The sequence below is a fragment of the Halichoeres trimaculatus genome, unplaced genomic scaffold (genome assembly GCF_033239565.1).
Source record: "Halichoeres trimaculatus isolate MK-OKI-2021-1 unplaced genomic scaffold, fHalTri1.1 fHalTri1_scaffold_22, whole genome shotgun sequence".
Lineage (NCBI taxonomy): Eukaryota > Metazoa > Chordata > Actinopteri > Labriformes > Labridae > Halichoeres > Halichoeres trimaculatus.
The window spans coordinates 11,189,068-11,202,160 of record NW_027437200.1 but is presented as its reverse complement, the minus strand read 5'-3'; the positions used below and the strand labels follow the sequence as shown (position 1 = coordinate 11,202,160).

Sequence of the window (13,093 nt, the reverse complement as noted above, 5' to 3'; positions counted from 1 at the left end):
GTGAAGCTTTTTTCTCCACAGGTCAAAGTACAACATACAATAAAACGAACATGCTGCACTTCAGCATAAAGAATGCCATAACAAATAAAGCCTAAGCATTCCAGTTTTATGCCCCCAAAATCTGGAACAGTCCTCCACAAGATGCAAGACAGGCCTCAACTCTGACAATGTTCAAATCCCGGCTGAAAACAGCTCTGTTTCGCTCAACATACAACAACTGAAAGTATTTTATCTGCACTCTCCTCTTTTAGTTATTCAACCATTTTTAATGTTTTATGGTATGGTTTTATGCAATGATTTTATTTTGCCTATTGTGATTTGATTTTATTTTAGCTGTAAAGCACTTTGACTTGCCTTGCCTAAACAGATGTACATGACACAAGCCCCGCCTCTGACACAGAAATGGCCAATCATATTGAAGGGTTTTCAAGAAGGGCCTGTGCTGAAATAAACAAGCAAAGACATGGAATTTTTTTTTTTACAAAATAAAGGAGTAGATATTCAAGTTTTTTTGTGTAAATTTAATAGGAGAACTAATTTAACTAAACTGAAAGGCTTGTCTTCTTAGTTGTCCCCTCCTCTCTTTATCTAACACCGTCCTTTGCTCTATAAGTTTCTTGTGCCATGCATGAACTGACGGACGTCACATGGAACTCTTCCATACTTAGTTCTGTAGTCTCACTGATCCTATGCATCTGATTTTGTTTCGATAAACCACGATACACATGGTGACTTTTCTTGAGGAGAACACATTTTTTGGTTCATTTAACACCATCATAAAAATACATGATATACATAATGGATAGGATTAAAAACTTTGATAACTACAAAGTACATAAAACAAATATGATTAAGGTATCACATCAATTGACTTTGTAATATATTTTGTAAATTGTAAAGAGACTTTATGGACAACCTGTAAGCCACCAAATTGAAGTAAAACTTGTTTGGTGTTTTGTTGCCCGAAGATAATTTTTCCAGTCTCAATTCTTTTAACATAAAGTTCTGTAAATTTTACCATCTGATGACTTTATCTTATCTTTTCCTAAAGCAGGCTTTACCTGCTGCAGTTGTGCTCAGTTAGTTATAAATCTGCAGGAGTCATCCATGAATGAATTCACCTTTTGCTGTTGTTATCTGTGGATAAACTGTACAAAATAGGGAGGAAAAACAGAGCAGAGACTAAACCGCTCTGCGAGAACACACTGGAGCCAGAATCTGAAAGGTGATCCACTGTGACACCCACTGTGCTCCTGACTAACCTGCAGCTTTAAAGTCTGTTGTTTGTCCTACAGCTGGAGGTTTCTGCTGTTGTGGCTCAGTTTACTGTTAAAAAACATGATATTAAGTGCCCTCAAGCTGCCTCATCTAATTTCTGTGATTACCAGGAGCAAACTGATGCTGTTAACTTGAACACGTGAAGTAAGTTGGTAAACTCTCTCTGTTGCAGACCAGATAAGTTTGCTGGCGTTCACTCGCTACCTTGGAGGAGAGGAAAACAGCATCGTTCCTCCAGAGAGGCTGGATGTTATCGATGATATGAACCAACCGCTGTCTCATTACTTCATCAACTCCTCGCACAACACATACCTCACAGGTGGGACACACCTTCAGAACAGCTCTAATGACACGTGTATAGCTCTATTCTTGATACTTTGAAGCTGAAACTCTCTTTTCTACAGTTGGTCAGCTGACTGGCCTGTCGTCGGTAGAGATGTACAGACAAGTGCTGCTGACCGGTTGTCGCTGCGTAGAGCTGGACTGCTGGAAGGGCCGGCCACAGGACGAGGAGCCCTACATCACCCACGGGTTCACCATGACCACTGAGATCCCATTTAAGGTGGTAGCAATCAATTCTTCACCATTAAATCACCAACAAATTTCCCAGATTTTTTTTTAGCTGAATTTAGACACATTCATGATGTTGAATTATTGCTCTTGTGCAGCATTTACTGTACCACAATTTACGATTCCATTCCTGTAAGTTTTTTCTCTTACATAAACGTCCGAACATGGCCAGCGTCATATGGAAACGATTCAATAAAATCACTAAATCAGGAAGGATTTAACAGCTTCACACAAGAAAAACTGCCTTCTTCGTGATTATGGAAAGTTAAGAGGCTCACACAGTAAATTATGATTCATCGACTTTTATGTAAACGTAATAAAGCTCTGACAAGCTGAAAGTATTTCACTTTTACTGGCTGTTCAAAGATGAAAAATGGTGGTGAGAACTTGTGAACTCTTTAATCTTGTTGCTGAACAGTTTCGTCAGCAAATTTTTGTGTAGTGTACTTAGACTCCTTTTGCAAGTTTATTTCACAGACTAGTTTGTGTGAGTTTTATGAAACTTAAAATGTAGCCTGTCTTGTGTGCTTGTGTGGACACAGTTAATGTGTGATTCAGTTTTGTGTTTTGTTTTCTAATCTGATGAAACATGAAAAAGTCTAATGACCTGTGGTTTTCTTCTCATCCTTTTTACGACTGCAGGAGGTGATTGAGGCGATAGCAGAGAGTGCTTTTAAGACGTCACCGTACCCTGTCATCCTGTCTTTTGAAAACCACGTAGACTCGTGAGTCACACAGTCAGATTCGAATCATAATTTTTATAATTTGCCACCCTTTTTCTTTGTCTGCTGATCAACATTTTTTTTACTGTCTATATTTCAGCCAGTTGAAAATTCATTGATTTTACTGAAAAAATTTTTTTCTTCGTCAGAGCAAAGCAGCAGGCCAAAATGGCAGAATACTGCAGGACTATCTTTGGAGATGCCTTGCTCATTGATCCACTGGAGAAATACCCGGTAAGACCAATTTTAAACAACTTCAAGTTGAATCAGAAACATGTGCTGACAGGTGGTTCACAGAGGTGACTCAGTAACCACGGTTACATGAGGAGTTTTTCATCTTTCCAGTTGGAATCTTTCTGAATGACTTTTCTGAAAACAATAGTATACATGGAAAGGAATATTCCAATCTCTGGTCTACATGCGCCGCTGTAACCAAACAGAATAGTCAACGAGGCATGTGCAGAAATACATAAACATCACGTGATTTATCAAAGATGCGTCTTACGTCATATCTGAGCATGCACTGAAAGAATGTACCCTGACAACTTTCCATTTGAGTGGATTCATGAAACCTCAATCGGTTTGAAGAAAGGAATATTCCACCCCTGTGAAACCGATTGAATGTCCATTCGGATTGGCACTTTTCTTTCGGAATAAAGTGTAAACAAAGGTTAAATTCTTTCCCTTTGAGCAAATAAACTGAATGCAAGCGGAATATCTGGGTCCATGTTTATGTGTCTAGTGTAACACTAGAGGGCCACAAAGATGAGCGTCCAGGTAGTGACTTCAACCACTATTGGAACTTTTGATTTTTTTAACGGAAAAACACATACTCAGTTTTTTTAACATATACTTTGGTATTTGCAGCCTTGTCTGTCCAATCAAAATGGAATAAGACAACCCAGTCCTTTATTTGGGGTGTGCATGTATCTTGTCTGTGAAGTCTAACATCTTCAAACAAGTTTCTAGCTCAGCTAATACGGATCATCAACAAGAAATGTAAACAAAAGTTATCTATTTTAAGTCCTTCTACTTTTAATTCATTTCCTTAAATCTTAAAACAGAGAACTTTTTTGTTAAGTGGCAATGACACTGGCAGCCCCTTCTCTGTTAGATACAATTGTACCTATTTGTATCCTGTTAAAATGCTCGCTGTTATTCTCTCCGACAAGGAGGTTATGTTTTTGGGAGAGTTCGTCTGTTTGTAAACAACATAACTCAAATAGTAACAAACAGATCTTGATGAAATTTTCAGGAAATGTTCAAAATGGGATTAGAAAGAAGTGATTAAATTTTTGAGGTGATCCTGATCACCGTCTGGATCCAGGATTTTTTAAAAAGAATTCTTTATCATTGTATGATAGGGCTGTTTTCACCACATGTGTATATAACTCCAGGATAAATGGTCGGATTGCTATGCAAAACTATACAAGACAAGGTCACCATAATTTCTGACAGATGTAAAAGTACGATCCAGATCCTGACAATATTCTGGACACTAAGATCCAGAATATTGTCAGGATCTGGATCGTACTTTTACATCTAAGATCCAGAATATAAAATATGTACTGGGTCATCATAATTTTCAACACTGTCAGGAAACAAATTATTGTACAAACCTGCAACTAACACCAAATTGTAGCAGACAGTCTGCTGAAAGGGAGTATAACATTAAAGTAGGACTAAAGTGCATTCAAACCTTCATTTAAGTGCATGACGCTTCAGTAACCAACATTTATTGACAGATTTCAGATGCTCACTTTGATAAGTTTCTCTTTTCATCTTCCAAGGATTTAGCCCAATGATCATCAGCCATCTGGTCTTTTTTCTTCTTGTAAATAGACAATAAGAACGCGAATGAAGATTGTTTTAGACTCTGATTGTGTGCATAAGTCACACTTGATCAGATCTTTTCTTAAATACCCGCTTTGTCTAAACTCCTTGTGCTTCATGTGTTTTAGCTGGAACCTGGTCAGCTTCTCCCCTCACCACAGGAGATGCTGGGAAAGATCCTCATCAAAAACAAGAAGAAGCACCACCACCACCGGCCCTCGAGTGGTGGAAGTATACGACGCAGAGAGCCAGAGGAACAGTCATCACTGAACAACGGTGAGCACAGATGTTTACAAACTTTGCTATCAGCTGCCAGAGGATTTGAAATCTACAGTTTTGCACATCTATAAATCGTATTATTTCTTTTCTCTGTGCAGACTGTCCTTTAAATGATGGTGAGACCGGTCAGCTCCTTTCTAATGGGGAGGAGAAGATGGCTGAGAGGATGGTCAAAGACTCTGAGCCTCGTAAATCCATAGGTGGGTTGAGAGACTGATTTGATGTTTACTGAAGGATTAGTCACATTCTGGTTATTTATTTCTTGTTTTTCCACCTGAGCAGGCGGAGAAGGAGAGAGTGAGGAGGAGGAGGAGGATGAACCTGTGACAGAGTTGAAAAAGCCAAACTCTGACGAGGTAAATCCACCAGGAACGATGACTGACACTGTGTCTGCATGTCTGATGCTTTGACTGACGGGTCATTGGTATCTGTTTCCCGCAGGGTACAGCCAGCAGTGAGGTGAACGCCACTGAGGAGATGTCTACTCTCGTCAACTACATCGAACCTGTCAAATTCAAGAGCTTTGAGGTGGCAAACAGTAAGTCTGTGTGTGAGATCTGAAGAAAGCTCGTTTTATCTGGAGTTCAGGAAAGATATGAAGTGATTAAAAACAGAAAGCAAACAAACCCCCTTAATTTTTTTATGTAGCCTATTAGAAAGACAGGCTTTTGATTTTTTATTACATCAGTCTAATTCTTTTCTGTCTCCTTTTTAATCACTGTTAAAATACTCAATCAATTTTCATGTCTTTGTCCACCAGAGAGGAGGAAGTTCTTTGAAATGTCATCATTTGTGGAAACAAAAGGCATGGACCTCCTAAAGAGTTCACCCACGGATTTCTTAAAGTATCCCACAATGCTTTTTATCTCTTGAGTCTAAAGTGTCTTTTAGCTACAGTCTTAATCAAGTTAAAATGCCACTGATATATTTGCTCTGCAACAAACACCTAAAAACCATCACTTTGCAAACATGCAGCAGGTGTAGTTTGGTCCTTAACAGCACCCCTCCAGGTACAATAAGAATCAGCTGAGCCGAATCTACCCCAAAGGAACCAGAGTGGACAGCTCCAACTACATGCCTCAGCTCTTCTGGAATGTGGGCTGCCAGATGGTGGCGCTCAACTTCCAGACTCTTGGTAAGATCTGATGCTTTATTTATTTTTGTGCAGTTGTGTGTTTTTTTTTTAAACAAAATTCAATAGAATTTCCATTGACAATCATTACATTTAAAAACATTTTTCCCTGTAAATTTAGAAAAGCAAAGAAAAAAAATACAAATGAGACTGGGAGAATTAAATTGCTGTTAGACAGAGGACCAAAAATAATATAGTAGTAGTAATAGTAATAGAAATAAATAAATAAGCAAATAAATAAAATGATTAACTGATAAGAAAAAAAAAGGAATTACCTGTCTGGTAGAGCTTGAAGGTCTATAGCAGGGGTTGGCAACCTAAGGCACGGGTGTCAGAGCTGGTACGCAAGGCTATTTATGTTGGCACGCAAAGAATAACTACAATGAGACAGAAGACAAAATAAATAAATAAAGGAATTAATACATTTTTAAAAAATAAAAAAATAATAAAACTGTTGTGTTGTTTTCTATTTAACACTTAACAAGAAATTGAGCATACTATAAATGTATAATGTCAGAATCTAACAAATAACTTTAAATGATAAATTTGAAAGTCTTCCAAGTGCGTCACTACAAATCTCTTGGGATGTCTGTCAGCTAGCTTGCAATCGCATTTGATTATGGGCAAAACAGTGTTAGTAAAGTATGCAAAACAAAGCAGCACATACAAAACTTTCTGTACTGTTAAAAACCAGGCAATGGAAGAAAGTCATAGCATTTCTCACTGCATTGCAAGTCATAACAAGTCATGGAAAAGGTTGCCTATCCCTGGTCTGTAGAGTATGACAATAAAATAATTCCATTTACGGAATAACTTATCAATATTTCCTTTAAGAGTGTAAAAAGTTTTATAATGGAGACTTAGTTCTTCATGGCTTTTAAATGGTGATATTGATCCAACATAAATAAAATTAAAATTGCCTTTTTTAACCAGCTGGCCTTCTAAGTATTTCAGAACTGCAAGAGGTCACGTTAAAACCTCACAGTCTTTATCCCACTCCACCCCTTCTTTGTTTTCCTCCTTTTACCACTCTTGTCTTACCTTTTTTCCTTGTGTTTATCTTTCATCCAGACCTCCCTATGCAGCTAAACATGGGTGTGTTTGAGTACAACGGCCGCAGTGGTTACCAGCTGAAGCCTGAGTTCATGCGACGGACAGACAAAGAATTTGACCCTTTCACTGAAAACATAGTTGACGGTATAGTCGCCAATACCGTCAAAATTAAGGTAATAGCAAATGTTTTTAACATGTAGATGAAGGGGTTTGGTTATTTACAGTTACTGTAACACAGCTGTTTCCTTATAACCTCCACCAGGTGATTTCAGGCCAGTTCCTCACGGATAAGAAAGTGGGTGTGTATGTGGAGGTGGACATCTTTGGACTTCCTGCTGACACAAAAAGAAAGTACAGAACCAAAACATCCAACGGGAACTCTCTGGACCCTGTGTGGGATGATGAGATGTTTGTCTTTAATAAGGTAACTTTCTTGTTTTACTTTCTTATTTTACATGGTACATCTTAAAAACCCTCCTCCCATGACAGTCCTCCTCCCTCTTTGTAGATAGTCCTCCCTACACTGGCCTCTCTAAGGATAGCAGTGTTTGAAGAAAACGGCAAATTTATTGGGCACCGGATTCTTCCTGTGTCTGCTATCAGACCTGGTGAGTCCATGCACACAAACACACTTGAGATGTGAAGCACTGAGATACCTCTGACCTAAACAAAGCTCTCTGCTGATGTACTGAATGTCTGCCCTCTGTGGAAACATGATTCACTGACATTCTACTGCAGCTTTTCTCTGTTATCAATCAAAAACTGCCACGTGTTACTGTGCTTCACTCTCCAGGCTATCACTACATCAACCTGAAGACTGAGCTGAACCAACCTCTTCTCCTGCCCTCTCTGCTGGTTTATACTGAGGCTCAGGACTACATCCCCAATGAGCACCAGGGTAGGAGCACAGCATCAACAACCCAAGACATCTGAGCTAGTTTATTTACCTAGCGACAATTTAGGAGAGACTGCTTCATTCAGAATCGATTTTAACTCTTAATTGCCATAATTTTATTTTATTATTTTTACTGATTTTATGATAGGTTAAGCTAAGTGATAGACTAGTCCATCTTTTACTGGTTAACATGGTAATAAATTGGCATGAATGGTTGGTTGTTTTGCCAAGCTAACAGCTTTAAGCTAGCTTTCTCTACAAGGTTTGGACATTAGTGGCGATTTTCATTAGTTAACAGTTAGCAAGAGAGAAAATTAACATTTTAAGCATGCAGAACTATTTCTCCATTTGGAAATTGAAATTTTTAAAATCTATTTAAACTTTTAAACACTGTGACTATGTTTACCATCAGATCCAGGTCTCTGCTTTGTTTAATTTCAATGAGAATCTTTAAGTGCAATGGTTTTTCCATGGGTAGCAGCAAATCAGTTCACTTTGTTCAAATACAGTCAGCAAAGGTCTATAAATCACAAACATGGATTTGCCATTAGAGAAAATAAATAGCAGCCACAGCCACCTGTTGACATCCACCATGCTGAGGCACTCTTTGTCTCTGTGTATATTCTCAGAGTATGCAGAAGCTCTGACAAACCCCATCAAGCACATCAGCGAGTTGCACAAGAGGGAGACACAGCTGGCGGTGCTCATAGAGGACAACTGTGAGGTAAGCCTGTTTTTTTTTTTTTTTTGATTTCTCGGCTTTCAACCTCAGCAAGACAAATTTCTTTGTTTGATCTTATTTGCATTTCCTTTTTTTTTAACACTTTTTTTTATGTGTGTCTGTTTTTATTATCTGTTTTTATCTGGTTTTATTTTATCTACCTGCATAGCACTTTGTTTACAGCTGTGCTTGTTTAAAAGTGCTTTACAAATAGAGTTGGTTGGTAAGTCACATGTTTTAAATTAGAATCTGACGCAGCACTTTGTAGAGGAGAATCAAAACATTTTTTCATTAGAAGATCCCCTTTTTTTAGTTGTGTTTTTACGTGTTCCTGTATCTGTTTTTAACCTGTAGCCTGATGACATTTAGCCTTGAATGTCTGCCTGTTTGATGTTTGTCAGCACGTCCCAAACCAGCCCAAAGAGGGAGAGACCAGAAGAGAGAGTGAGGTCATTCCAGGATGTCAGCTCCCCTCCCCCTTCCACATCCAACACGGATGCTCAATCGATGACACTCCTGACATCATCAAGTTACCTGCACCAGGTAGAAACATCCACAAACGTTTACAAATACTCCTTTTATCTCTATGATCTCATTCAACATTTACTAGTTGAACTTCAGTCAAGGTATACTCAGATGATGCTAAGTGTGAATCATTGTTTGATATTTCCATCCAACTCTTATGGACTGTCTATGACAGCAGGAAATGCATTAGTGGCATGTCAGTAGTTACATCATCCCACCATTCTACAGGTGCATCACAAAAACCTCAATATTGTGTAAAAAAAAAAAAATAAACAAAATTTTATACAAAAAGAAAAAAGGAAAAAATATTTTAATTTTTTTTTTTTCATTGATTACATGTAAAGTTAAATGCATCAAGTTCAGTTTTTATTTTAATTGTGGTGATTATGGCGTGTAGTTAAAGAAAATCATAAATCCAACATCTCAAATAATTACAATGTTTATCCAAAACAAAAGAATTGGAAAATATAGGAATGTCCAATTTCTGGAAAATATATCCATGTGTACTCTCAGTGCCTGGTTGGGGCTCCTAAACCAGGAATTGCAGCATCAGTGTAGTGTGGCTTGGGGGAGACCAGCATGTGTCACAGCAGAAGTCATGGTTGTTTTTATAGCTGCTGGTCTATGTTTTGGGGTTTGGTATCTCATCTTCTTTTTGACAACAGATTCTTTGTGGGGTTCAGGTGAAGTGAGCTGACAGGCCAGTATCATATCCTGGTGATCAAACCTTTTGGTTATATGTGACACTGTGAGCAGTTGCTATGTCCTGCTGAGAAAGCAGGAAAGCTGCATGGTCATAAAGCGTGTTAGCAGATAGAAGATTGCAAGTGCTGTAAAAGCTCCTGGTAAACAGTTATGTTTACAATAGACTTGATCAAACTCAAAGGATGAACAACAGCAGGTGACTCTGCATCCTGAACTATCCCTGACTGCAGATCCTTCACACTGGAGCTCAAACATCTAGCATTCTGAGCCTCTTCGCTTCTCCTCCAATCTCTGGGACCTTCATTTTTTAATTAAAGGGAAATCCATGATGATTTAGACTTAAAAGTTGTTCCTCTTGTCCTGTAGACATCTATGCTTGGAGAGTTTTGATGTACAGCCTCAATCTACTCCTTAAAAATCTCCCCTGAAACTCAAATGTCCTGGCTTGGCAGTCTCTCAAGGTGTTTCTGAATAAGTCTGTGAACTAAATTGAGAGATTCAATTTTTCATCTATAGGCCATACATATCAAGACTCAAATTGAAAAACTCTTTAAAAAGTTGAGTAAAGTTTGTATGAGCCTGCTGCAAGTTAAACTTTGTCAATAAATGTGAGCTAACTGCATCATCTCCCAGCATTATCCACTGAGAATGTTCCACAACGTCTACGATAGCCATGCACACTGCGCTGTTCATGGCCCATTTTCCCATCATCCATTTCGCTCATGTCTGTGTACCTCTTCTTGTATTTTTCTTTCTGAGTGTAGTACAATCCCCAAAGGAAGACCTCATAGCCAATGTCCTGACAGGTAAGCTCATTACAGCACAATCATTTTCACTCAGACTTTAGTCAGTTCACATTTGTGTCTCACATAGAGCTTCATAAATGTTTAAATTGTGAACTCGTTTTTGTCCATTGTAATCATACCCACTGGATAGCCCTAAAATGTTTTATTTTTCTGTCATTAATCAGAAGTCCAGGCCCAGTCTGTAGAAGAGCTGAAGCAGCAGAAGAGTTATCTGAAGCTGCTGAAGAAGCAGAGCAAAGAGCTGAAAGAGCTGCGTAAGAAACACCTCAAAAAGGTAAACACAACCTCTGATCCCTGAAGACACGAAACACTCAAATCCATTCAGTTTAAACTTCATTTTTAACAAAAATTCACTTTGTTTACAGTGAATGATCTTGTTTTTGTTTGTTTGTGTATTCAGGTGTGGAATCTGAGTAAAGAGCAGAAGAGTCGGAGTAGTCAGATTCAGTCTGACACTCAGAGGAAACGCACTCAGATGGAGAAAAACCTCAAACGCAGCATCAGGAGAAAGTAAGAACGGATGGATACATTTAGGAAGTGTAAATGTCGCTTGTGGGAGTCAGAGGAGAAAGTATCTTTTGATTTCAACACAGAAGGCTCAGTATCATCATTTCCATCTCAAAATGGAAAACAAAACACTAATTGAAACATGTTAACACTCTCCCTGTGAAGGATTAAGAAAGAAACAAGGGGTCTGTGCTTCAGCCAAACTTAAACTCAGAGGTTGAGTTTAACCAAATCTAGTCTTGGTGTGTTTGTAACGGTTTGTTTGTTTATTTTTCAGTGAGCCTCCGGAGCCGATGCAGCGTGAGCTGACGGCGTTGGATCAGGAGATTGAGAAGCAGACAGTCCAGCTGAGGGAATGGCAGATGCAAGAGCTGCTGAAGCTCCGGCAGCAGCTTCACGCACCGGAGCGAGAGAAGCAACAAACACACCTGCAAGAGGTAAGAACATGTACACACACACACAGCTGCGCCTCTATTTGAAAAGCTTTAAACCACTTTCTCAATACTTGCTCAGATACTCATTCTTAAGGGGACACTGTGCCTCCAAGTGATTAAATATACATCATCATAGTCTGACCTCAGGGAAACTTTCAGCGCTTTGGTACATCTGCCCAGTGATTTTCTGACAGGTTATCGTCTGCTGCTGTGTGTTTTTAGTCCTTCCAGAAGTTAAAGGAGACGGCTCATGAATGCCAAGCAGCTCAGCTGAAGAAGCTCAGAGAGTTGTGTGAAAAGTGAGTGTAACTGTTTCACCTTGTATTGACGTTGTGAAGTTATAAGTTGACCCCAAAGTCACTGATAAATTGGCGGTCTGCTTTAGATGTAGTCATTTTACAGTAATACGTCAGTGCTGTTTCTGACTTCATTTAAAAGCATTGATTGGAATAATACTGGTGTGTCTTCAGGGAGAAGAAGGAACTCCAGAAGATCTTGGACAGGAAGCGACAAAACAGCATCAGTGAAGCCAAAAGCCGTGACAAAGACAAGGCTGAGACGTAATAAACTTCTACCTGTTCAGATTTTAATTAAAGCCATGATGATGATGATGATTCTTTGTTCAGTCAGATCTTATTTTGGTTAACTCTGGTTTTGTCTTTTTCCTCTTACTTCCCTTGCTGCTGCTCTCCATCGTTCACTCTCCTATAGGGAACTAAACGAGATCAACAGGAAGCACATTCAAGATTCTGTCGCCTTAATCCGTGGAGTAAGTGCTCACTTGAACACACACATGCACACACACTCGAACTCTCTTATCACAGTCAGTCCTTCAGAAGTGCCAGTGCCTTACTTTACTGTACATTTTTCTGCTACTGTCATCATCTTGGCTCCACTCCTCTTACACGCTATCTTCTTTTCCTTTGCTCCCTTTTTTTATCTCTGCTTTCTAATCCATGTTGCCTCACCTCTCCTCATCCTTTTTGACACATTTTTTGCTGTCCTTGATAATTTCTTTCTACATACCTGCTGCTTTCACCCTGTATCCTCTACGTACTTCTGTTCACACTCCCCATACATTCCTCTTTTCTTCTGATTCTCAATTCTTCATCCCTTGTTCTACTTCCTGTCTTCCTTCCCTGCCCTGTCTATCTTCATGACCTATTCTTCTGCCCCCACAGCTGGAGGAGGCTCAGACCAGGAGACAGGACAAACTAATGCTGAGACAACGGGAGGTGCTGCAGCACATAGACGAGGAATTTCCACTGGTGAGAAAAAGCACACTGAATGACACACATTACAGCTCAGGTTCTACATTAGGTGTAGAAAAATCTACTCAGGGATCCTGATTTTTTGTTTGTAGTCTCATTAGTGCTGACCAATCACATGCCAGCTAGTTGTATGTGTTGATGGTTATTAGACCATAGTTCATTTATCTCTATAAGCAGATTTCTCTGTGCAGCTCCTCACTATCTGTTATGATTCAGTACCATATTTTGCTCCTTTTCTGCAGTTTAATATGGATCATTGATGTCTTCATGAAATGGTAGTAACATGTTTTGGTCCAAAAAGCCAATAAATCAAGCACAGCAGCATTGTTTCCAGGCTCTCATAGCCCCTCTGTTCAGAACGC

At 39.1% G+C, this 13,093-nt stretch overlaps 1 protein-coding gene across 2 annotated transcripts in view; it reads left to right on the top strand.

The window, feature by feature from the left end:
- The window catches only part of plcb3 (phospholipase C, beta 3 (phosphatidylinositol-specific)), a 77,786-nt gene that overhangs the window by 58,228 nt on the left and 6,465 nt on the right, over window positions 1–13,093 (top strand). Inside the window, exons 10-33 of one of the 2 annotated variants that reach the window (XM_074699302.1) lie at window positions 1,451–1,597; window positions 1,683–1,840; window positions 2,491–2,573; window positions 2,720–2,804; window positions 4,532–4,679; window positions 4,781–4,882; window positions 4,965–5,038; window positions 5,124–5,220; window positions 5,443–5,527; window positions 5,693–5,817; window positions 6,886–7,040; window positions 7,130–7,291; window positions 7,376–7,475; window positions 7,661–7,765; window positions 8,392–8,486; window positions 8,885–9,026; window positions 10,478–10,519; window positions 10,684–10,793; window positions 10,920–11,029; window positions 11,304–11,463; window positions 11,683–11,759; window positions 11,931–12,020; window positions 12,172–12,229; window positions 12,642–12,728. In XM_074699302.1, the coding sequence (XP_074555403.1) occupies window positions 1,451–1,597; window positions 1,683–1,840; window positions 2,491–2,573; window positions 2,720–2,804; window positions 4,532–4,679; window positions 4,781–4,882; window positions 4,965–5,038; window positions 5,124–5,220; window positions 5,443–5,527; window positions 5,693–5,817; window positions 6,886–7,040; window positions 7,130–7,291; window positions 7,376–7,475; window positions 7,661–7,765; window positions 8,392–8,486; window positions 8,885–9,026; window positions 10,478–10,519; window positions 10,684–10,793; window positions 10,920–11,029; window positions 11,304–11,463; window positions 11,683–11,759; window positions 11,931–12,020; window positions 12,172–12,229; window positions 12,642–12,728 (2,597 nt within the window). The remainder of the gene's footprint in view (window positions 1–1,450; window positions 1,598–1,682; window positions 1,841–2,490; window positions 2,574–2,719; window positions 2,805–4,531; window positions 4,680–4,780; window positions 4,883–4,964; window positions 5,039–5,123; window positions 5,221–5,442; window positions 5,528–5,692; window positions 5,818–6,885; window positions 7,041–7,129; window positions 7,292–7,375; window positions 7,476–7,660; window positions 7,766–8,391; window positions 8,487–8,884; window positions 9,027–10,477; window positions 10,520–10,683; window positions 10,794–10,919; window positions 11,030–11,303; window positions 11,464–11,682; window positions 11,760–11,930; window positions 12,021–12,171; window positions 12,230–12,641; window positions 12,729–13,093) is intronic. The other variant, XM_074699303.1, reaches the window with a different exon arrangement.